At 42.2% G+C, this 26784-nt stretch overlaps 1 protein-coding gene across 2 annotated transcripts in view; it reads left to right on the top strand.

Moving 5' to 3' along the window:
• The first annotated feature begins 585 nt into the window (after positions 1 to 585).
• Positions 586 to 26784, top strand: part of LOC145403240 (E3 ubiquitin-protein ligase RNF170-like) — a 29310-nt gene continuing 3111 nt past the window's right edge. Inside the window, exons 1-6 of one of the 2 annotated variants that reach the window (XM_080275056.1) lie at positions 629 to 643; positions 3927 to 4028; positions 10208 to 10368; positions 11561 to 11631; positions 12906 to 13013; positions 21387 to 21460. In XM_080275056.1, the coding sequence (XP_080131182.1) occupies positions 10292 to 10368; positions 11561 to 11631; positions 12906 to 13013; positions 21387 to 21460 (330 nt within the window). In that variant the 5' untranslated portion in view covers positions 629 to 643; positions 3927 to 4028; positions 10208 to 10291. Of the gene's footprint in view, positions 644 to 3926; positions 4029 to 10207; positions 10369 to 11560; positions 11632 to 12905; positions 13014 to 21386; positions 21461 to 26784 lie in introns of both variants that reach the window. The other variant, XM_080275055.1, reaches the window with a different exon arrangement.

Here is a 26784-nt window from a genome sequence, read left to right on the forward strand (position 1 = left end):
CTGCAAAATATCCACCCACAGCCATTTTTGTTGATATTAATCTCGCACAAAAATCTGCGCTTGCTCACAATTGTTTGTGAAAAAACAAGACAAAACTGCTTTAACAGAGACGTCTTTTGTTAGCAAAAAAAAAAAGAAAGAAAAAAAGAAAAAGAAAACGAAAAAAATTAATACTAACGCCAGATCCACCTACTTTCAAAGCTCAAAATTACCCGGCAGCCTACTCGGGCTACTCGCAATAACTTTAGCGAGAACTGCTGCCCATTTCATGCTATAGTCAGCCGTTTCGTTATTATGGCAGAACATCCTTTTCCAGTCACCTCAACATTTCCCGACGTCCATTTTGAACCAAAGAACAGACCCATAAATATGCTGTGATTACATCGATGCGGTTACCGCAAGGATGCTAATTTTCATTAAGCTAATCACTTAGACTACTGATGCACTACTGTCCGCAATTTCTTCACTTTTTTTTTTACATTTTACCAGATTCAATGACCTAACAGAAAAAATGCATTATATAACTTCTTTTAACTGCGCTAACATGACACGGGAAGGGACTGGCCTACCCACGGTGGGGGTACCGTCCGTGTTTGTTTACATTGCATCAGCTGATCGCTTCCACCTAACTTCCTTGCGTGAGGTACCCTTTATCTCTTTATTTCAAATTCTAAATAGATATGAAGCTTTATAATAAACAGGTAATCACAGCTGCTTACATAAATAAAAGTGTAAACAGTGCTTCACGCAGCTGTGTTTATTTGGAAAATGAGTTACATTCCTTCCCTATGACACACTAGTTATTTTTGACATGATAACAGTGGTAGTAATAAAATTAAGGGTATATTTTTACAAAACCATAACACCGGATTTTTACTAAATAGTAATGGAAATCAATACATTGCACAGTTCTCAGTCAACTTTTTAAAGTGGTGTTTCTTCCGCTAAGAAAAAATTGGCGAGATACTGTTTTGTGGGGTCTATTAATGCATTTTTTCCCACAGTACAATGAGTGAAATAGCTTTCTGCATGAGTGCATGTCTTGAGGTTTTAAAAGTTAATACACATAACTGCTGCAACTTCATCCTTACAATACCCTTTTTTGTACTGCTTATATTTTGTACAAAGGCACATTACTACATCCATTTTATCCACCGCAACATTCATCTTAGCATATTAGTCATGACAAACTCTCCCACTATCACATTAAAGCCACATTTTTATGATGCTTTTCAGGCCAGTCTAAACTCTCTAGACCAACTAGATGCTTGCCAGAATGGATTTAAGACTTACACCACCCTTACTGCTGCTCCTGTAGGTTGGAGGATTAATTGGCCAGAGCCTTGAAGATATCAGCTGTGTTACTGAATGTAAACAGAAAGAATGGGATAATGATAAAACAATACAGTATGGTACATGTAAATGTAAATATCGCTGTTATTACTGTACACAGTTGTTTCTACATCATATAAAGGAAAAAAATGTGACAAGTAGCCAGTGTGTCACAATTAGAATCATGATAATGGATTCTTATTACGCCATGAAATGAAGTACCCGGTAAACATGCAGCTTGCCTTTTCACTGAAAAGACAATTGACATAACCAGAGACAAAGGTTGCAACACTCATCCTTAAGGAATTATTACTTGGAAATATTTGTATCTGCTGTCATTTTTTTTTTTTCCCATTTATGAAGACTCCAACATGCTTGCATGCGTCGGCCTTCATCACCAAATGGCGGCTCTCCATGCTGCTCGATCTCTGGCAGCTTCCCTATTTAGTCTCATAACCCTGAGGTCACCCTCAGTGACCTCGTCCCAGGTCTTTTTCAGTCTACCTTTCACTACCCTACTCCCAACATTAACACTTATCACTTTCTGCACCCAATTATCATCCCCCATCCTCTCCACAAGCCCAAACCATGTCAATCTACTTCTCTGCATCATAACAACTTTCTGCACCCAATTATCATCCCCCATCCTTTCCACAAGCCCAGACCATCTCAATCTACCTCTCCTCATGATAACACCGATACACTCCAGTCCCATCCTACCCATCAACTCTTTCACTGTAAACCTAGCCCCCCCCAGGCCTCGCACTCAGGGATGCACTGCACATCCACCTAATCATTGTCATTTCTGTACATTTAAACCTGCGAATATCTTCTTGCTTTACTGCCCAGGTCCCACTATGATACAACATTACACTCCCAACACATGCTGCATACAATGATCTCTTAGCACTGAGAGAGAGTCCTCTCAATGTCAGGGGAGGCAACAGCTCCCTGAACTTCCAACTACTCCTCACTCTAGCCACAGAGCTAGCTCCAGCCCCACCTCCAGCACATAACATGTCTCCCAAATAACAAAACTCTTCCACACACTCAAGAGACTCAACAGCAAGTTCAATTCTTTCATGCCTGGCAATATCCACATGCTCTTCCCGACGCACCACACACATGAAATCACCATTATCTTGTAGTTTACCTCTAATAACACTACATCTCTTATGTGTCCACAAATCACACACTGCAAAAGATGGAGTTGCTTCCCACGCCCTTGTGACAAATTGCACATGGCCACTTCCCCTCTTCTTTGATAGTACCTCCCCCAGCCCTAGATACCATAATTTTTGTTTTACGTCATTACCTTATAATAATCCACAGAGATTCACAAACTTTGGATTTCTCTCCAGACATTATTATTGCACTAATTCAGCCATAATGGACTATGATAACTTTTTCAATTCAGGTTTAAATAAGTATTTTTTTCAAGTGAAAACTACCGATACATATTTATCACCATCCCATATCAGTGTTGGCTGTCATTTATGCAAAATTCAATTTTTAAAATCATAATTTTTTTATTTGTCTGCCATTTTTGCTGTATCAGCATTTACCCCTAAGCACGGGATGTTCATGGTTATCCTTGTCGCTTGGTGCAACCGTGCATCCTTTCATATGCATGACTGAGTAAATCCTGTCTAGGTTCTGGGGCAGGACCACTTTAGACCAGTCCTGACAAGCCTATTTTGCTTGAAACTGTCTCACCAGAACAGCCACTGAACTGGTCAAAATGTTGAGACTGATCTGAAAGTCTAATGGATGTGCAGCTTGGGTTAGAGGTACCAATGCAGACTCAGTGGTTCAATGTAGACACCATGAGCATTGCCGGGGGGGGGGAAGGACTTCGGGGGGGGTGGGGGGGGAAATAATACCGTAATTACTGCACATTGCAACAATATTGTCAACTGGAAATGAGTTCTCTGAAAGGAGCATGTGAAGCTAATACAGTATTTAGAGATAAACAGGCAAATGAGGAAGTGAAGGAGTACTGTAGTGATGTGGATGTGCTACATAGCATTATGAGAAATACTATGAGATGTTGTGGCCATGGGGAGAGGGATGGGGTGGTAAGGTATATGAAAGAGGGATGTTTTGGAGAAAGGGCAGCCTGATGGCAAAGGACAGGGTGACATGGAGGTGGTTTGTTTGTGACCACCCATTATGGGACTGTGATATCTGGTGATATACATAGACAGATTGGATGGCAATTGAACAGGAAAAAAAAAAAAATTGGTAAGTCAAGAAATCATTAACTTACAAAAACCTACTATACTGGTACAGGTAGTGGCCTTTTTTTGAAATCAGTTCCAACTTTCTCAAGCCACTTGGGGGGGGGGGGAACAATGCAAGGTTAAAGTTCAGAAACTCTTTGGGGTAACTTTGAATGTGCCTCAAAATCAGGAAAACTGATGACAGAATATGGAATTTGGGACATATGACACCTCTGGAGTCCTTCCACAGAGTGCCTCTTTTTAAGAAGCTGCTCTGTGGTGGAACTTCAAAAGTGCCATGGGTAAAAAACATTTGTCTAACTTTCATTTTCTCAGTTTTTCTGCTCTGACATGTTTGGATTTATCCCACAGAGCTCCTCAACTGGTCCTGTTCCTTTTGACGAGGTGATGTTGTCTTGTCAGACACTCGGATCCAAAACCAACAGAGAAGCATTATTCCAACTGCATTAGTAGGTCAGAACCCACATCCAAATATGAGAGAACTACTCTTCATTGGCAAAGAGGAAATAAGATTTAACCTATCTATCTATTGCCAGACGCCATAATCCAATGGAGTTATAAGCATGGTTCAGTGGAGATGCAACCACACAGACCCAAAACAAGTGCATGTAACTGCAATACTCTACTATAGCCTATGCAATAAATGCATCTGCAAAGGAGGGTTAAGTGTCCAGTACCTCCATTTGTTTGAGTTCTTCTTTCTTTTGCCAGATGCCTTAATCCCTTAAGGAGTGGCCACAAACAGATCATCTCTATGTCACCCAGTCCCCCGCCATTTCAGTGCCCTGCTCCCAGCTCACACACCCTTATTTCATATACCTCTCCACTCCAACCCTCCATCTCATCCTTGGCCTCCCCCTCCCTCTCTCCCCCTCCACCTCACTCACATAAACTCTCCTCATCAGTCTCTCGCTCTCCATCCTATCCACATGGCCAAACTACCTCAATGTACTTCTCCTAACGCTTTCTATCACGTCCACATCCACACCACAACGCTCCTTCACGTCCTCATTTGTCAGTCTATCATTCCGTGTGACTCCACATGCTCCTCTCAAATAACTCATTTCCATTGCTCTCACTCTTGACTTGTGTCCCTCCAACAAGGTCCAAGCTTCACTTCGATACATTTGAGTTGGTATCACAATACTGTCATGCAGCAACTTTTTTACATTCATACACACTTCCTTGTTTCTTATCACCGCTTTCAAAGAAAAGCAACCCTTCTTCCTTGCTGTATCCTTTCAAGCACTTCACCCTCTAAACTTCCATCCTTACTCATCACACTACCCAAGTACTTAAAAGCACTCACATCTTCCATTTCCTCCTCATCCAGCCTCACTGTACATTCACTGACTTCACTTATCTCGAAGACCATAACTTTACTCTTCCCTACATTCATGTTTAGATTCCATTTCTTACACACTCTCCTAAACTCATTCACCAAGCCTTGCAGCTCCCTTTCATCTTCACTTAACAACACAGTATCATCTGCAAACAACAGTAAAGGGAGTTTCCAAAAACTGCCCTCTCTCATTAGGGCCACTCCAACATCCACTGCCCTACCTTGTATGTCTTTTATAATCCCATCCATATACAGACTGAACAGCCATAGACACATGACACATCCCTGTTTCAATTCAACTTTCAAACAGAGCAATTCACTTAGTTCACTGTCCACATGCACTGCAGCCTTAGCACCCTCATACCTACTCTTCACGGCATTCAACAACTTCTCATTTACTCCATATGTTTCTAATACTTTCCACATTCCTTTTCTATCCACCCTGTCATATGCTTTCTCCAAATCCATGAAGGCAACATACAACTTCTTCTCCTTCTCTAGAAACTTTTCTACTATAGACATAGGAATGAATATCTGATCTACACAACTTCTTCCCTTCCTAAAACCTCCCTGTTCTTCTCCAACTAATTCCTCTGTTCTTTCCCTAACTCTGTCAATAAGTATCCTACCATATATACTTTTCCTATTACACTAAGAAGACAAATGTCCCTATGATTACCACACACTTCTTTTTCCCCTCTTCCTTTGTACAGGGAAATAATTATACCTGACTTCCAATCCTCCATGACTCTACCTTCCTCCCAAGCCAATCTGCACATCTTCCACATCCATTCTACTACTCTCTCTCCCCCATGCTTCAGCAATTCACCACACACTCCATCAATTCCTGGGGCTTTCCCCATTTTGACTTTCTTCATTGCTTCCACAACTTCCATGCTACTGATTTCTTCCTCTCTTCTCACATCCCTCCTCCTCCCAGTCATTCCCCAGCCACTTACACTCACAATACTTTCATTCTCTATGTTCAACAATTCCTTGAAGTGTTCTCTCCAACTGCTTACTTATTTTCCCTTCTCCACTAGCAGCCTACCATTTTTATCATTCACTCCCTGACTAACTTCTTTATCACCCTATTTAACTCTCTTTACCTCTTTCCAGAACATTTTCTTGCATTCCCTCCACTTTACACTCAAACTCCTTCCAAATTCCTCATTCACTTTCTTTTTACACTCTTACTAATCTTTTCACCTCTCTCTTCCTCTCAACATATAACACTCTCTTCCGTCTCTCAACTTCCTCCATGCCCCTGTTCCTTATCCACTCACTAAATGCTTTCTTCTTTTGAGCACAGCCTATCTCACCACCATGCTATTCCTTGCATCCCGTTTCGTCTTCACCCCACACACCACCTCACGTGTTGCACAGACTTCTAAGAATATCATGCACACACCTTCCCCATCCCCCATCTGCTCCAAATCATATTTACCCAATTGCTCCTCCACTTCTCTCTTATATTCTTTTTTTCCATCCTCTTGCAACCTTTCTACCTTCCTTGTATGAACTACTTCCTCCTGTCCTTCCCTTCTTCTATTCCTCCATATCATGTGAACCATGACTTTCACCACCACAAAGTGGTGGTCAGAAAGTCCACTCCCCCAACCTCTATATGCTCTTGTATCCATTACACACTATCTCAACTCTATCATCCACACACCTAATCAATCATTGCCTTCCGTTCATTCAGTTCACCACCCACCCTTCTCATCATTCGCCATGTATACTTGTGGATCATTTTGTGTCTAAAGAGGGTATTGGCTATCATCAACCCCCCCCCCCCTGCACAAATGTCCACTAGAGCACTGCCATTCTCATCCACTTCTGCAGGCACACCCCACTCACCAACTATTCACCGACCTTCACATTCCCTACTTTTCCATTCATATCTTCAATCAAAAACACTCTCCCATTCCTTTCAAACATTTCCATGCATGCTTTGTTTGAGTTAATATATTATTTTATTAAATCATAAATGATAAAAGGGAAATTTTAACACTTCTACTATGCAAAACTGTTTTGTGAGTTTGGAGACAGAAAGATTGTGATTGCATGGAGGAAGTGCGACAGAGAGAAGATAACTGCAAATACCTGGCAGTCATTATATGACTGTTTATAAATGGAATAAAAGATTTCACTGCATAACATGAAAATACATATAGTACTACAAGGATATCCTAATAAGTCTTACCTCTCAGAAGATTTGACCTCATGTATCCATTTAGGACACTGTCCGTCGTTTAAGCCATCAGTGTCAAAAGAAGTATGGTACCACCTTTCAATGCTTGCTGGAGAAAAAAAAACAGTTAAAAAAATACAGTAATATTAAAAATTAGAAGGAAGTTACATACAGTACAGTATTTACATTTCCTTTGGTACCCCTGCCTTAAACAACAGATAAACTGTTCAAAGAAAAATGAGGCTAAACAATATTTTCAGGCATTTTAAAAAAATTGTATGGGTACTGTATGAGAAAATGAAAAAGGACTTAATCCCTAAATACCGCAATAACATCTGGCTCGTCTGCCACTGGAGCCGCAATTCAAGGGTGTTTTTTCGACTTTCACCAAGGGTAAAATCAGTATGTTCAGGCTAAAGATGAAGAATTTACACACCTGACAGCGCAATTGGCACCCCCCTAGGCCTAATGGTTACCGCACAATCAAGGGTCAAAGTTGAAAAAAAAAAAAAAAAATAGTTACTCCCCAAAATTTTCTAAAGCCCCCATAGTTTTGATAACTATTTCTATTACTGAGGTCAATGCAATATCATATGTCACACCAAGCCTGAGAACTGGTGTTTTGGGGTGTGGGGAGATAAAGTACCCTGTGGGGAGAAGGTTTGTAGGTATGGAGGTTGGATAAAACCATCTTTTCTAATCAAAGTAGAGCACTTTGTTTGTTCTTGATCAACTACTATAAAAACAGATGTGTATGTACGTGTGAGGAGATAAAATTCGATCGGGGAGAAGGCCCACAATGAGTACATTGAACCTTGGGAGATCATTTATGGTAACAACCAATTTGGCTAGTTGAAACAAACAAAATCTATGTGATTTACCATATCATCCATGCAAGCAGGTGTGTTTGCAGGTGTGGGGAGATAATTCACATATGGGGAGTAATAGATGTATCGAGGTGAAGGGATGGTGGTGGGGGGATGGGGCTGGGTGGTGGAGAGGGGGCTGGGGCTCAGATGCCTGTGATTGCATATATAGAATAGTATACAGAGAAGCATTTATTGTGTTCATGTACAAAAAGGCACGGGGAAAAAAAAAAAAAAAAAATCAAGGCAATACATATAAAGCACGTGTACATGTGTTGGGGGTGGGGGGAGTGGGGGAGGGGAGGCATGGGGGGGGAGAGCAAGCCAAGCTGTGTGCTTGCTATCACATGATGGTTTATTGGGGGTAGGAGAGTAGTATGGGGCCGAAAGGGAGGGAGGGGGTAGGGTAGGTAGGGGTATACAAGGTAGGGGGGAAGGTGGGGGGAGCTGGAGGGGGATGGAATGGGCCTCGTGGTTGGAGGAGGGGTAAACTTTGACTAACAACGTCCTACTGGGGCGTACAGAGGGGTGGGAGGGTCTTCAGAGAGGGTTATTACGTGACATATGATGAAACATTCAGGCAATGGATGGGCCAAGAGGGAGGGTGACCCCCCCTGCCCCCAGAGTGGCCGGATCACCCAACCCGAGGCCAGAGGGATTAGTTCTCATTGGTTTGAAGGGATATACGTCACAATCGGGGCGGAGCAATGTGCAGGCAGTTTTTTACAAGGCGTGCTATATTGATGTGATTCGGCTGAGAGAGCTAAAGTGGTCAATACATACACTGATGTGCTTTGGTATTTAGGGGTTAAGTATATCTGTAAGCTGATAGTATAAAGAAAGCAAAAAGGTGTTTTTCTTGACACCACATCGACTGACTCTACTTCGGCGTATCTCAAATACCCCTTCAGAGTCCAGATTTTCACTAAGGTATGGGTGCAGTATACAAGTTCTTGTTATATGTAGCCTTTGTTTACATCCTTTTTGGTATTTTCACAGTTAAATATATGAAGACTGTCCATTAATGTTGCAATGCTACCTTCATAGATGATTTACCAATCCACCCTAATTAGACAGTATATATCAGCTGTAAAAAATAATAATAATAATAATTTAGAAAAAAATGGAATACATCCATAACATAGTGAGAGCCTACTGTATAGTATTTTACTTTGGCTATCTATCACCATATGACCTAATTTACTAAGGGAAACTTCTGTCCTCAGAAAGGCCCACAAGGTTAGATATAGTTTGAATATACAGTACTGGTAATTTTGTATGCCAGACTACAGAGAGATCCATATAATACAAACCCCTTGCCATTGCCCAAGAGGTACAGCTTAGTCAGCTGGTGTGAGAAGCACAGATATCTTTGCTGTTTCATGAAATTATTAATCATCAATTCAATCAGTGAACATTAACAAGCAGACACTATATAAAATGAAAAGGGTTCTGAGAAGCAGAATATGATGCAGTGCAGACACTGAAAACACTGACTGAGCTGTTCCTGCAACATGAAAGTGCATATATATTTTAAAAACTTATGCTGTTGTGAAAGGTAAACTTTTCATAAGTATAAAGCAGCTTAGTTGTGCCCTCAACAACAATATATCAAGTTTCTCTAAGTGTTTGGCTTTATATAGAAAGTACAGCACTGTCTTTTGTTTGCCATTTCCAGCTACCAAAAAATAGAGAGACAAAACAATTAACAGTATTTGTATGAGGTGGCACATGGGAAGCACCTACTATCCATTTACTCAGTGTGATGCTACCTTCAGGTAACTACATTGGTACTACATTACAAGCCACATGGTTTCCTTTAACCCCCAAAAACTATTTCCTACACTGGTTGGTAACCATATAACCAAATGGATGCCTGGTGGTCTAATGGGTTGAGGTGCTCCAGCCAAACAGAGCCTGTACAAGTTTACATAAGAGGGATTATTGGGGTTTATTGCTTACATAATCCCACACAAGGGCAAGTTGCCTACCCCCAAGACTATGCTCCTGGTTTGGCAAGAAAATGGACAGACAGATAGATGGACAGATGCACAGATAGACAGACAGATAGATATATAGACAGACAGACAGACAGATAGGCTGGATGACTGATAGGTATATTGATAGTGTGTTTATGTAAACAGGGTGATGAAAAGGATTCAGGTAATATACCATACTGTAATATGGTATTCATATCTAACTGTCTGTTCCATCCCCTGAATCCTCAAAGGCTGGGATGTGATGGAAGAGGGCATCACTTGTTAATGTTTACTGGCTTCTTCTACTACTGTAAACTAAGCCTGATTCCTATGAGATGGAAGGGAATGCCATAGCCAGGTTCCTGCTGCTGCTGGGTACACCGACAGCCATCTTCACAGCTATCTTGGCAGGGTCAGTCACTAGATTTACTTAGGGATTTTGAAATGTATAGGAATCAAGTTATAGCTATGTGTTTTGTTAGGCTAGTTTAAGGAATGATCCACCTGAAGTGGAAATTTCTTAAACAGTGCAAGATTCTAACACCCGATTTTTTTCTGTACAGTACTGTGCCATATTAGATTTTATTTTGTACACTACTGTATGTACAGTTATACTCCTTCTCTTTGGAATCAATGATCAGTGTCACAAGGGAAAAGCCAGATTATTAGAACAAAGCTTAAAATAGGAAACAAAGACTAAAAATGTCTAAAGTCACTAATTTTGAAAAAGTGTTATAAGTTAGGGTAAGTACTGTAAATGAAGTGGCAGTTGAAAAGAAAGGTACAGGAGGATGGTGGCAAGAGCACATAGTTCACTGGAATCATCAGCAGAGCTGAGGATTCCCACAGTCACTGTTTCACTGAACACTGTCAAGAAGATATTGTACCTTAATCACATACCAGTATGATTTTCACCAACCCTGAACATTCCATTGTAGATTTCTCCACAGCTTCATAGTCTGCAAATATTTTTTATCTGTTGGTTTATATGCATCAGTTGTGTGTGGAAGCATCTCCACAGATCACTGGTTCAAACAGTATACGGTACAAACTTTTCACTTCCATGCTGCTTAAATCATTCAAAAACAAGTTTATCCAGGCTGACTGATTTGGCTTCACAGTGTCTTTTACTTTCAGACAAGCTTTATCACACTCACTATCAGCATAATATTTTAATAACTTTTCAATATGCTCCTTTATATTGTAATTTTCAAGTTCTGTTGATCCTAAGTATGCAATGCTTTCTTTTTCAGGTATAGTTACTCTATCATATCACTGCATTTGTTTGGAGACATTTTGATGGAAAACTGAGATCAAGTTGAAACAGCAAAGGATCATCGTACAAGACCCAATGTTGTAAATAAACAATGCCTGCATTGGCATGGGGGACAACAGAGCCTGAAAAATGTAACAGCAACATCTGAAAATACAATAAAGATTCCCCAACAGACAGATGATGTTGGAGGGAAATCTGAATGAATGAATATTTTTTCAGAAGTTGGGTTTTGGAGTTTAGAGTTTGTTCAGTACCATAAACAAAATACTTTTTGTGTTATAGGAGTTAGTGTGTCAGCAAACACTGACCTTTTACCCCCACACCTCAGGTACCTGCTGGCAACCTTTTGGAGGCGACCCACACAGGACCGTACAACACAACATCCCACCAACAACCCTGGTAAGCATTATAGTTTTAAAGAAGATTCTTCCAACACTTCTAGTATGTTTTGTTTTTTAAGAGCCTTCCAATAACTTATATATATCCATAATCCAATCCTATGCCGCCCTATGAGGAGCGTAGAAGCCCGGGTCTAGACAAGTTGGTCCTGACATTTAAGATGAGTGACCAGCCTCACTCATCCCTGAGTGGCATTACGTGAGCAATAAACCCCAACCACCCCTTGGATATAACCTTCACTGGCTCAGTCCGATTGGAATTCTGTAATTACCCACTAAATAACCAGGCGCCGAAATTTGGTTATATGGTTACCACCCAGTGTAGTAAATGGTTTCCTGATGTACAGGAAACCATTTGGCTTGTCACTCAGTGTAGAGTCACCCACAGGCAGACGTAAGAGGAAAGAATGAAGGAAAGAAAGACAGAAGAGGTAGTGTAAAGTCACCCGTAGGCAGAAGGATGAGGAAAGCATGAAGGAAAGAAAAACAGAAGAGGATGGAAGGAAAGAAGGATGAAGGAGAGGAAAGGGCAGACACCTGAGAGCAGCACTGCATTACGTGAGTGGATGGTAAGCACCCCCACCTACCACAATACGCTCACCATCCACTCACTCGATGTAGTGCTGCTCTCGGGTGTCTGCCCTTTCCTCTTCTCGCTCCATTCCTTCCTTCCTCTTCTGTCTTTCTTTACTTCATTCTTTTCTCGTCCTTCTGCCTACGGGTGACTTTACACTCCCTCTTTTGTCATTCTTTCTTTCTTTCTGCCTATGGGTGACTCTACACTGAGTGACAAGCCTAATGGTTTCCTGTACACCAGGAAACCATTTACCATGCTGGGTGGTAACCACATAACCAAATTATGGTTTAGTGGGTAATTACAGCACTCCAATCGGATTGAGCTGGTGAAGGTTTATATCCAAGGGGTGGTTGGGGTTATTGCTCATGTAATGCCACTCAGGGATGAGTGAGGCTGGTCACTCTCATCTTAAATGTCAGGACCAAATTGCCTAGCCCTGGGCTTGTATGCTTCTCATGGGGCAATGTAGAATTGGATGATGGGTGGACGGATATATATATATATATATAGTATGTATCTGTACTGTAAATATATACAGTATGTATACACACACACACACCCACATATACATACAGTACATACCCGATACATATAGTACTGTAATAGGAATGATCCTGTCAGTCACTGTAATAAGGAGTTAACAAAGCATGAGTACTTTTAACATTACCTCAATTTTTTCCCCATTCTGTGGTGGCTAGGTTCCAACATGACTGGGTCACGTCGATCTAACTTCCAGAGTGAATGTCCCATCTGTATCGACTCTCCAAAGTATGCCATCGAGACCAATTGTGGACATGTATTCTGTGGTGAGTTACAGTAATATTTGTATGCACTATCTGTTTACAGGAAGCATGAGATGGTTGACTTTCCAGTTTCTGAGGCAACCAAGATTAACTTCTTAATGCTGTACACCCAAATACTGAAAGAATATTAGTAGACAGTGCATCCCTCCCTCTATATTGCTGGCATTGGCTTTCAGCAAATTAACTAATCCTATTGATATTACGTGATACCAGACTTAATCATATACAAGTAAAACTGAAAGCAGTCCTGTACTTACTGTAACTAAATTTTATTACCAAGACACTTCAGTAATACTGGTATGCTTTTTTTTCTGTATTACCGACATTATAATATTTGTATCAATCATTTTATAAGGGTTAAAAATGAATGCCTGGACTCATATGGTTGCGTGAGACTTAACTGCAGTGTGTTGAAGATCAGTCCAGTCTATTTAGATAACCTCTCATACAGTGAAAACTCACTTTTATCAGACTTTATTTTCAAAGCAAGCCTGAGGACACTAAACCACCCAGCGGGATCAGAGTGGCATCGTGGAATGTGGGAAGTTTGAGGAGTAGAGCGGGGGAAGTGGTTGAGACATTGAGTAGGAGGTGCGTGGACGTGGGATGTGTGCAAAAAATCTGGTATAGGGATGGATCAGCCAGAAAGATTGCTGGGAGGGATTGTTATTATAAGTTGTTTTGGCAGGGTCGGTTGGATATGGTGGTGTAGGTGTGTTGGTTGGAGAGAAATGAGTGGAATATGTCATGAATGTTATGAGAGTAATTGATAGGATAATAATAGTGAAAATTTTGTTCGGTGGGAAAATTGTTGCATTTATATCGGTGTATGCACCACAGGCAGGCTTGAATGAGGTAGAGGAGGATAGATTTTGGGATGACTTAATACATATAGTAAGTGGTATGGGGGATGATGAGATTGTAGTTTTGGGAGGGGACTTAAATGGTCGTGTAGGTGAAGCAGCTCAAAGATATGAAGGAGTGCTTGGGGGATATGCATATGGTACAAGAAATGAGGACGGGGAAAGGATACTCGAGTTTAAGAAGGCAATGAACATGATTGTGTGTAACACACATTTTAGGAAGAGAGAGAGAGTAGGTTGATTACATACAAGTCAGAAGGAAATAGCAGCCAGACAGACTTTTTCCTGAGTGAGAGATGTTAAAGTTATTGGGAGTGAGGAATGTGCAGCAACACAACTTGTTGATGTGACATGGTGCTTGAGAAGCGAGTGATGAAAAAGAGGACCTGTGCACCTAGGAGGAAAATATGGAAGCTGAAAAAGGAAGCCTTCTATAGGGAGAGGAGGAGAGTGGTGGCTGAACAGGGAGACGTTGACAGAGGTGTTAATGAACAGTACAGAGCCCTCAAAAGCAACCTCTTGAGAGTTACTGGTTCAGTATGTGGATGGAAAAGAGGCCCACCAAGACATAAAGTAACTTGGTGGTGGGATGAGGGTGTAGAAGCAGCAGTTAAGGAGAAAAGAAGATTTTTCAGGAATGGTAGAAGGGTGGTAACAGAGAGGAATATTTGGCTGCCGTGCATAGGGCAAGAAAAGGGGTTTACAGGGCGAAGTCAGAGTCATAGAGACTTTTATTTGATAACCTACATCATGTGGAAAGGAAGAATATGATAGTTAAGGTGACTGATCAGATGAAGAGGGAGAATAGGGATATCATAGGTGAGCATTGTGTGAAGAATGATAAAGGAAGGGTAGTGGTGAACACAGGGGATATTAACCCATTACGTCCCGACCACTTTCGCACCTATGACATCCCCCAGTCCCGACCACTTTTGGAAAAAATATTTTTTGGCTAAAACTTACGCTTATGTTGAGAAACAAAGGAAAATCACAAAGAAAATGCTTACCGTGGTCCGCAACCGGTCAGAACAGGTGAGGTCCCCCGCGCAGGGTATCGTATTCTATCATAGTGTGAGGCGCTCACGTTTTCTATGGTAAGTTAATTTTGGGAGAAACAACAAACACCACCTCTACATTTATTGAATTTGAACTAATAAACAATAAGAATAACAATATAATGAATTTCAATGACATATATATGAAAAATAAGTATCGTACCTTCGTGCTAGCAAGGCTAGTTTGCTCCGATTGGTAAAACGCTATGTGCTAAGTTTCTTGTTTCAGTCAACATATCATTTTTTCTACTTGTATACTACTGTTTCAATGCCATTTTACCATTTTGTACTGTATGTAAATGTTTTCAGCTGTTTTCATTCATTACGATGACATGTAGCATAAGTATAGCGCACATATGCATACTCAGCGCACTCGCTACGACTCGTATTTCAACATGCAACATTGTTTTATAACTTTCATAATATTTTCTTCTTTACATTGAACCTTTCCTCCACCACTATAAACGTTTTCAATTATTTATATTCATTACGAGGGCATTTAGCGAAATGTTAGCGCATAATCTCGTAGCAACCACACTCTCTAACACTCGTGTTTCCACTTTTACTTTATTTCTTCAATCACAATATATTTTACCACTTACATTACACCCATTTACACCCTATTCTGCACTATACATATTTACTGACATTATTTAATCAAGTGAGCGTCAGAATATCGCATGAAAATACCCTCGCAATGAATGTTTCAACCAACATAATACTCATACACTTACATAGTAATATTCCACTTCTATTACACCCGTGTTCACTTGTAGACTCCTATTTACATATTTATGGGCCTTATTTATTCCACTGAGCATCTGAATATCGCATCAAAAAACCCTCGCAAGGTATGTTTCCACTTAGAAATTACTCATACACTTACATACTAATATTCCACTTCTATTACAGCTGTGTTCACTTGCAGACTCCTATTTACATATTTATGGGCCTTATTTATTCCACTGAGCGTCTGAATATCGCATCAAAATACCCTCGCAAGGTATGTTTCCACATAGATAATATTCATACACTTACAAAATAATTTTCCACTTATATTACACCCGTGTTCACTTCCATACTACTATTTACAGATCTATGGGCTTTATAATTACACTGAGCATCTGTTTGTCACATTTATTTCAGAGTATCAGCGTCCTATCGCATTCACACCTTATCAGAAGTGCAGGAGCGTGTGAAACTCACTGAAACATGGGTGAATACACAGACCCACGTCACACTGAACGCACTCATAGCGGGTGTCCTTTCTCTGAGTGGTGGGTCTCACGCGGGAACTGCTACACACGTGACACCTGCGCTGGGGCCTAGGTCTATTTGCTTGGGGAGGTATGGGAGTGGGGAAATGGCGGGCGGATAATCTCAGGGAAGGGTGGGCACCTGGGGCTGTGCAGGTGCGGTGTTGGGGCCTTTCAACCGCATATCTTGCAACAATCTCTCATGTCAGCTCCCTCACAAACCCTTCAAAGGTTTCCTGAACTCCTGTTGTCATGGCGTGAAGGTGGTGGCAATTCAGGGCAGTAATGTCAAGCAGGTGAAAGAATAGTTTTTTGTACCACTTCATCGTGGTCCTGGCACACTCGACATTGGATATCATGGAGTCTGACTGGTCCACCAGGCGCATGTTGATATTATAATCAAGCACACACTCAGGTTTCCATACATGGCGCCTGTTCTCGCTCTGATAATCTACCGACTCTGTACGGTGCATCAAGGGGCGGTGAACCGTGGACAAGAGGCGGACATCTCTATTGTGGTTCCACACAGTTGCAAGGATATTGTTTGTCTGGAAGAAGACAACCTCATTCCTGTCAAGTTTCCGCCCCACCTTGACCATGTGACGCCAGTTCACCTTGACGGTCCCACATATCCCCATGTCATACCTGTGTAGATATCGAGCGAGAAGAGGGCTAGTGTACCAATTGTCAAGGTAAAGGACGTGACCACGATGAAGATAGTCTTCTATCATTGTCTTTACCACTGCTCCCAACAGACCAATACTCCGATCTTCTATTATGTCTGTCTGTGCACCGGTGTACAAGACTATGTCTTGCACATACCCAGTCCTGCAGTCACACATAACAAAGATCTTGAACCCAAAACGGTGCCTTTTGCTGGGTATGTACTGCTGAAATGAAATATTGCCTCTCCACAACACGAGACTCTCGTATATGACGAGGTCTCTATAGGGATAAAATGACGAACGGAATGTCTGCCTTAGGTGATCAAAAACCAATCTAATTCGCCTCATCTTATCTGTGTCATTAGCATTTGCAGGATCAGCTGCATCATAGAAATGGAGGCGGCTTAGAATTTGCTGAAACCGATTACGGCTCATTACTTGGCCAAATATTGGTGTAAGCATAATAGGGTCCCTTGTCTAGTATGGAGGAATTCGGTTCTTTCGTACAATACCCATCAAAAGTACCAAGGCCAAAAACAAAAACATTTCTGCAAGGGAGACTGGGTAATCATAGAGGATTGAATGCCTGCTCGTTGTGCCCTGTCTTTTCACTCTCACGCCGCTGGCTGTTAGCGAACCGGTTTGTTTGATCCACTATTTCCTCCACAAAAGCCTCACTGAAGAAAAGGTGGAAAAAATCCAGCCTGGTTGAATTTGGGTGAATACCGGGAGCAATGCATCCAGCATGCCCCTGCTCAGTGAATGAGGGGAGTAAAATCACTCCCATTCTCCCAATTCCAAGACACAAATTCCTCGTCCCGATCATGCCCGTCCTCGCCTTCATCAGGGTGGGGAGGAGAAATGGTGGGGGATGTTGGGGAGGAGGAATGTGTAGGGCTTCCCGACTTGCACTCCTCTTCCCTCTGCCTTTACCCTTCCCCTTTCCCTTACCCTTACGGCCTTGGGGAACATCAGGGGGCTGTGAGGAGGAAGCCCGGGAATATTGGGGAGCATAAGACATGCTGGGGAGTGGCTCCTCCTTGCCTCCCTGCTCCATCACCACACCACATGACTCACCACCCACCCTCACTGCCCCAAGTGATAAGCCCCGCCGCCTCACACCACCACGTGACTCACTCCTGCCACTCTCACTTTCCACACTCCTCCCAACACTTTCCCTTTCACTCCCCACTCCCTCAATGCCACTTCTGCCATCCCCAAACAAAACATTAGGCCCATACCTGTTAGAACGATGTGGTGTGCGCTCTGGGCCGCGATGAGTAAAAACCTCACGGCCGTACCACATGGCAGCACGTCCCACGGCTATGTCCTCGTCCTCGAAATCGGGCTCCACGTCATGTAGGGGCTGGCTAGAGGATCTTGCATATTTTTGTGCAGCCTGACCCTCTCGTGCAGCACGATAAGTCACGTAGCCCAGCTTCCTGGGGGACGGGACTTCCTCATCACTGGTGCTGCTTTCCGCATCCTCTGGTTGGACATAATCTTTGTCCATCTCCTCGTCATCGAGTGGTGAATCACTATCGCCAGTAAAGGCATCCAGGGTGGCTTGAATTTCCTCCTCCGAGAGACCTCTATGTGCCATGTCTGAGCGGGACCGTTGCTAACAGGTGAGTGACCGAGCCGCAGGTGAGCGTGGGTCGTGCGGGGTCGCCGAGTGTCCCCGCCTGGTGGCAGGTAGGGGAAGGTCGTGCGACGCTACGTACCAAAAATCAAGCGCGAATTTTGAAAATTGTGGAAATTATGCAACTTGCAATTGGAAAACGTACCGGTACGTCGACGGGACTGGCAAATGCAAAATGTTGCAATGTATCCATACGTTGACGGGACGTCTCGAGTTAAAGACGCATGGAGAGAGCATTACAACCGGTTGCTGAATAAGGAGTTTGAGTGGGACAGGGAAAGTTTGGAGCCTGCAGATCCAGTGTTTGGCCCTTGGGCTTTGACTGACACTGCTACTGTGAGCAGGACAATAGGCAGGATGCAGATGGGGAAGGCAGCAATTGTGTCTGGGTTAACTGTTGAAATGTTGAAAGCCTCAGGAGATAAAGGAATGAGGTTAGTCACTGACCTGATAAATACGATTATATAAGAGTGTGTTGTCCCAGATGATTGGTTGAAGAGTGTAATTGTAAATGTGTACAAGGGGAAGGGTGAAGCCCTGGAAAGAGGAAGTTATAGAGGTATAAAACTTTTAGACCAGATAATGAAGGTAATGGAGAGTTCTAGAAGGTATGATTAGAGAAAGAGTGAATATTGATGAGATGTAGTTTGGGTTTATGTCAGGCAAGGGGACCACTGATGCCATATTCATTGTTTGACAGCTTCAAGAAAAATATATTGGAAAGAAAACAGAATTGTATTTTGTTTTTGTTGATTTGGAGAAAGCCTTTGACAGAGTCCCTAGAGAGGTGGTGAAGTGGGCAATGAGAAATCTTGGTATCGAGTGGTGGTTATGGTCATGTATGTGGCTGCTCGCACCCAGGTAAGGGTGAATGAACATTCTGTGAATGTTGGTGTGCACCAGGGGTCAGTTTTGAGTCCTTTGTTGTTTATCATGGTATTTGAAGCCCTCTCACGTGACTTCAGAAATGGACTCCCATGGGAGATGTTGTATGCTGATGATTTGGTGTTGATTGCTGAGAATGAAAGGGAAGCAGAGGAAAAAATTTAGGAAGTGGAGAGATGGTATGGGGCACAAGGGCTTAAGAGTAAATGCAGATAAAAAAAAAATAATGTTATCTAGGGCTGGTGGTGGTACTGTCAAAGAAGAGGGAGAGTGGCCATGTGCGATTTGCCACAAGGGCGTGGGAAGTAATTCCATCTTGAGCAGTGTCTGTGATAAGTGGGTGCATAAGAGATGTAGCAGTATTAGAGGTAGACTGTGATATAATTCTGATTTCATGTGTGTGGTGTGTCAGGGAGAGCACATGGAGATTGTCAGGCTTGGAAGGATTGAACTTGCTGTTGAGTCTCTTGAGTGAGTGGAAGAGTTTTGTTATTTGGAAGACATGTTATGTGCCGGAGGTGGGGCTGGAGGTAGCTCATTGGCTAGAGTGAGGAGTACTTGGAAGAAGTTCAGGGAGCCGTTGCCTTCCCTGACACTGAAAGGGCGCTCCCTCCGTGCTAAAGAGATCTTTGTATGCAGCATGTGTTAGGAGTGTAAAGCTATATCATACCAAGACCTGGGCAGTGAATGAAGAAGATATTCATTCATTGCCAGATGCCATGTATCCCAAACGGGGTGGCCAAGGGCTTAGAGTTAATTGTTTTACAGGGAGGGGCACTAATCCTCCACCAACCCCACTTGACACGTAGAGAGAAGATATTCGCAGGCTTAAATGTACAGAAATGACAACGATTAAGTGGATGTGCAGTGCACCTCTGAGTGCGAGGCCTGGGGTACTAGGTTTAGATGGAAGAGTTGAGGGGTAGGACGGGACTGAGTGTATTGGTGTTCTGATGAGGAGAGGTAGATTGAGATGGTTTGGGCATGTGGAGAGGATGGGGGATGATAATTGGGTGCAGAAGTGAGAAGTGTTAATATTAGGGGTAGGGTTGTGAGAGGTAGACTGAAAAAGACCTGGGATGAGGTCACTGAGTGTGACCACAGGGATAAGGGACTGAGTAGTGAAGCTGCCAGAGATCGAACAGCATGGACAGCCACCATTAGGTGACCAGGGCTGGCACATGCAAGCATGTTGGAGCCTTCAGAAACGAAATGAAATGAAAACTGAGTCTTCATCCAATGAATCTTACAGTCTTGATACTGAATAGGAAAGTTTTCACTGGTTATTTACAGTATCATAAGCCTGTAAAACTTAACTCTTATGATTCAAGTCAGAATGCTGCTGAAATGAAATTTTTTGGGAGGTGTATGAAACTGTTAACATGAAGGGAATATATGCTAGCCTTTATGAAAATTTAATACAGTATACTAGATCCATTACATTACATTACCATTGTGACAAGATCAGCAGCAGATGTAGGGCTTAATGAACTATGCAGAATGTTTGAGAAGAGCATTAGATTACCAGTGTGTAAAATAAAGGTGTGACTTAATTTCTTCAGGCTTATTTTATATATATATATATATATATATATATATATATATATATATATATATATATATATATATATATCAATAACTGGATTCTTGTACAATATAATGTTCTTGACTGCATATTAACCTCTTCACTTCAAGGATATCTTTTATTTTTGCTACAACCAGGTTATTTTATTCAGGTTAGGTAAGAATTTTTGAACCAAAAGGTTTAGAGACAGTAAATTGCCATAATCCCTTTAGTACTAGAGAGCCTTCGTATGATGAATGGAATTGTCTGGTGGTAGCCTGATTAAAGTGAAAAATGTGTCCTTTGCTGAAATGGTTAAGTACTGCACTGTAGATACCATATTACTTCATCATACATAAAACATAAATCATTATAAAAGAAAAAAAAGAAAATACCGTGTATGCTGTTTGTGAGTATAATTGATGATAAGGTGCCTTTCTTTCCAGCCAACTGCTTCATCCAGAACTGGCAGACAAATTTCACTACCTCCCCAGTGCCTTGCCCTTTCTGTCGACAAGAGGTGAGTTTTTATGAATGCTGAAACACGATGCAAAACACCTATCCTGGAAAATGACACTTCCAGATTTCAGTACAGTACTGTAGTTGACAACAGACATTTATATAAATATCAGTTTGTTGGTTATTGAAAAAATAATACTAGTAATTATCCTATGGAACATAATGCTGCATTATATTATCAGCATGGAGTCATCACCATCATTTTCTTTTCATAATTGTTTCTTGTTTCTTGTCACACCTTTATCCTTAACTCCTTCATTACTGTGACATATATTTGTAGTTAGTTGTTCTTACCAGACAGTTATACAGTGCTCGTCAGAAGTATGGAGCGCCCTGCGTCCCTCCTGAGAAACAAACCTTTCAACATTGAAAAAACATATAAATAATGCATTTTATTTACCTTTAGTGCTTCGTAGGGTAGCCTTTACGTTTCTTCACGGACCTGAGACGTCTTGGAAGTGAAAGGGCGAGGCTCCTGAGGTGCTGGAGCGGTATTTTGTCCCAGGAGTCACGAATGGCGGCTTCCAGCTTAGGTAGAGAGCTCACGTCCTTCCCTTGGAGACTCTTCTTTACGAGGTACCAGAGGTTTTCAATCGGGTTGAGGTCTGGGCTATTTCCTGGCCAGTCTGTCATGAATGATACCTCGCAGTCACGAAGCCAATTGGTGACCGATTTGGCCTTGTGAGCAGGTGCACCGTCCTGCTGAAACACTCGTGCACCTGTTAGCTCGAAGGAGTCTGGTAAATGATCACACAGAAGCTCCAGGTAAACATCCTGATTCACTCTGAGGTTCTTGGGAAGTACACCAAGCTTCCCCAAACCCTTCCCTGAAAAACAACCCCATACTATGAGTGAATCAGGATGTTTAACTGTGCTTTCTACATACCGTGGGTCAAGTGGGTCACTACCTTTGCATGCTCCTCTGTTACAGGTAACACTAAACGTTGCCTCATCAGACCACAACACTGACAACCATTGCTCCTCACCCCAATTTAGATATTTATTAGCAAAGGCAAGCCTACGAATTCTCTGGCTGCTAGAGAGAAGAGGCTTTTTCACAGGCCTGTGACTTGTGTAACCAAGCTCATGCACCCTACGAGACACTGTTCTCACTGACACCTCACCAAACACTTCTGGGTTGCTCTCCTTAATTTTCCTTGCACTCACACGGATTAAACTCCACTGCACGTTTTAAAACATTAACAGACCTTGGGGAAGTTTTCCTAGGCCTGCCAGACCTCGGTTTCTTTGTGGGAACTTCACCACTGTTTTCCTCCCGAAACCGCGCACACCAACGACGCACTGTCGATCGTGCCACACCAACCAATTCACTAATTTCCTTTGTCTGGTGGCCTGCCTCCTTTAGAGCAATGATCTGGGATATGATTTCACTCGATAGTTCACGGGTAGGTGCCATAACAAAGTTTTGAAGGCCAAAACACTGCGGGACACTCGGTAAAAAATGGCGCAATTTGAGAGGGACACTCGGCAGAGTTCCTCTCTCTCAGGCAGCCCGTGGGCGACTGAGGCGGGAACCAACCAGCGCGTCAGAAGGCCCCAGGCTACCGTGACGTCATGCTCGGAGCTCAAACTTGTGGCTCAATTCTTACCCCTAAAAATGAGTGATTCTTTTTGGGCCATAAGTATTGCGCGCCCGGCGGACAACGCTGAATACTTCTGACGAGCACTGTACAGTAACCAGACTGAGAGAGCCCCCTGCTAGTGAGTGTTAAATGTAGTCTATATCCAGCTCCCCTGTTTCAGTCTTTCCTTATATAAATGAAAACATGCAGAGCCAAGAGAAGTAAAATTGAGACCCTTGAACTAAAAGATCCTATTCCTCCTCCAGGTATGGTAATGCTACAAGAATGACGTACTGTATTCCGTTTATCTCTACGTTCTTTTGTCATTCCTTTTCATCTTGATGGAATCTCCTTTTCTTCTGATATGATGTTGCAAGTTAAGGGAATCCTTACTTAAAGTCTAGGGCACGGGTGCCAAACTGGTGGCCCATGGGTCACATGTGGCCCTTGAAGGGGAAACGAGTGGCTCGTGACTTCAGAAAAAATGTAAAATAAATGGAAAATCCCATAAAATTTATCTTATGATTATGTGAACAAATATTACAGCTCTGGTAAGAAATATTTATTGATAATTTGATGGATAAAAATATTATTTGAATACAGTAACAGTAGTAGGTGGTGGCAACCATCATCCACTCACTTGATGTAGTGCTGCCTACTTCTTCCTTAGCCTGTATCATTCTTTTTCTGTGCCTGCCCTCCTCTCTCCCTTTTTCTTCCATCTTTCCTGTCACTTCTTATTGCTTTTCTTTCCCTTACAGGTGGCTTTACAGTGAGGGACAAGCCAAATGGTTTCCTGTAAGCCAAGAAACCATTTACAACGCTGGGTGGTGACCATATAACCAAACCATACGTGCTCCCTACGTGTCAACAAGTGGGTTGGTGGAGGGTTAGTGCCCCTCCCTGTAAAACAAATAACTCAAAGTTAAATGGCCACCCCTTATGGGATTATGGCATCTGGCAATATATAGATAGAATTTATTGGTGAACAGATATAAAACTTTTATATAAATACTCTGTCAATAACTTGAAGCAGAAGCCAATGCCACTGTGAGGGTTAGAAGGTATACCAAACTTCTTCGAACATTTGAATAGGCTGCGGCTTTGCGATGTTATATATTATACCAGTATTATTTTCATTTAAAAGTTTCCAATTTTATGTTGCAAATAAAAAGTGAAGCTTGGACGTTGCTGGAAGGACACAAGTCATGAGTGAGAGCAGTGGAAATGAGTTATTTAAGAGGAGCCTGTGGATTCACATGGAGAGACAGGCTGACAAATGAGGATATAAAGGAGTGTTGTGGTGTGGATGTGATAGGAAGCGTTAGGAGGAATACACTGAGGTGGTTTGGCCATTTGGAGAGGATGGAGGGTGAAAGACTGACAAAGAGAGTGTATGTGAGTGAGGTGGAGGGGGGAAGAGGGAGGGGGAGACCGAGGAAGAGATGGAGGGATGGGGTGGAGAGGTATATGAGAGAGGGGGGTGTGAGTTGGGAGCAGGACAATGAAATGGCGGGGGACAGGGGTACGTGGAGGTGATTTGTTTGTGGCCACCCTGAACGGGATTGAGGCATCTGGCAATAGATAGATAGATAGATAGAAATAAAAAATTTGCATGCACTTTAAAGTAATAATGTATAGTACAGTGTGCAAATATAGTTCAGTAATTGGATGGAAATCGGGAAACAGTATTTCCTATTTTGATAAATTTGGACAAAGTGCAAAATATAAACACATTGGTCTCGGCTCCCAGAGACACTCATACCACAATTTTGGGTGAGTCGATGCTTCCTTAACTGGTAGTATCCTATTGTTTCTACATTTATTTGACGTCAGTGGTTATTGTAGCTTATAGTGAATGGGAATGAAAGTTGTTAGAGAGAGTAGCCACCAGCTGAAATTTATAATAAGGGGTGTTAATAGTCTGTCACAAAATTACATATAATAAAACCGTTAGGTAGACTTGGCCCTCAGACAGTCAACACAACTGAAGTGTGGCCCTTGGGAAGGGTTGAGTTTGACACCACCGGTCAAGGACATAGTGTAGGGGAATGTCACAGTAATTAAAGGTTATATGTACATCTCATTCATGACAGGGGTGAAAAAATATATATATATATATATATATATATATAAAATCACAAGCAACTGAGTTAAGAAAAGGTGTTAATTCACCATCAGCTTAATCATGAAACAACTTTTATGAGCACCAGCTTTATGTACACCACCATCTTACTCTCTTTGTCCAAGAATATTAGTAGTTACAAATCTTGCATCCCCCATATTAGATTTGCCCATTTTTTTTTTTTTCAGTCACTGAAAATGACAATCAGTTCCTTATAACACTAGCCTGAGGCTAGGCTACCATTGTCTAGAACATGTAAAGGTAGGCGATTGCTGTACGCTTTTGATGGCATTACATGGTCTAGCAACATACAGCTGTTGTTGCCAGATATAAAAATACTCTAAATTCTCTACTAAATCCAGTTATTTTTAATGCTCTGTTTCTAAACAGTTAAATTATGGGTTTTGTGATGGGGATTAACATATACTGTATAATTCAGTTGTATGGAGATGCAACTGCAGTTATTTATTTCATTGATATCCATCTCATGATGTCTCATTCCTTCCAACCATATCACTATATTGAAGGAGCTAAATATGGTGGAGTATTGTAACACTTCATTTATAAAGGTTCCAATATACCTGTATGTGTCAACCTTGGTCGCCTAATTGCAGCAGTCCATGCTGCTTGATCTTTGGCAGCCTCCCTGTTCAATCCTTTATCCCTGAGGTCACACTCTATGACTTCATCCCAGGTCTTTTTTGGTCTGCCTCCCACAGCCATACCCTTGATGGTCACACGTCTTACCTTCCCCATCCAGTTGTCATTTTCCATCCTCTCAACATGCCCAAGCCATCTCGGTCTACCCTACCTTAACACAAGACCAATACATTCAAGTCTTTCCCATCCTTCCTGTCAATGCTTCATTTGCAATCCTAGCCTTCCCCCCCCCCAAGCCACACATTCAAGGACACTACACATCCATCTAATTATTGCCATTTCTGCACATTTGAGCCTACGAATATCCTTCCTTTACTGCCAAGGTCTCACTACCATACAGCATTACACTGCTAACAAGTGCTGCATACAAGAATCCTTTGGCACAGAGGGAGAGCCCTTTCAGTGTTAGGAGAGAACTTCCTCCACCCACTTGTTACCCTAGCTTCAGGGCTAGGTCCAGCCCCACCTCCAGCACATAATATGTTCCCAAAATAACAAAACTCTTCCACACACTCAAGAGACTCTCCAGCAGTATCAATCCTTTCATGCCTGTCAACATCTACATGCTTTCCCTGACACACCACACACACAAAATCAGCATAGAGGCAGCAATCTCCTGTCACCTAACTGGTTGTAGCAGCCGTGGCCCAGTGGGTTAGAGCGCTCTGACCTAAGGGTCGAAGGTTTGAGTCCACCCAAGGGTCATTGGTAGACATCAGAAAGGGCATTCAGTCATAGTGCTACAGGCTCCAAAACCAAAGTCCTCTACCCAGGGGCAACGCCTTGGCCCTTATGGAAAAAAGAGGATGGGGTAAAACTAAAAAATTTCATACCCTACTAGAGCCCTGATACCACTACATCTCTTATGTACCCAATTATCACAAACACTGCACAGAATGGGGTTACTTCCCACACTTGTGGCAAACCGCGCATGACCACACTCCCTCTGCTTTGACA

Source organism: Coenobita brevimanus, chromosome 60 (assembly GCF_032717465.1).
Source record: "Coenobita brevimanus isolate Jiangsu-jjx chromosome 60, ASM3271746v2, whole genome shotgun sequence".
Taxonomy (NCBI): Eukaryota; Metazoa; Arthropoda; class Malacostraca; order Decapoda; family Coenobitidae; genus Coenobita; species Coenobita brevimanus.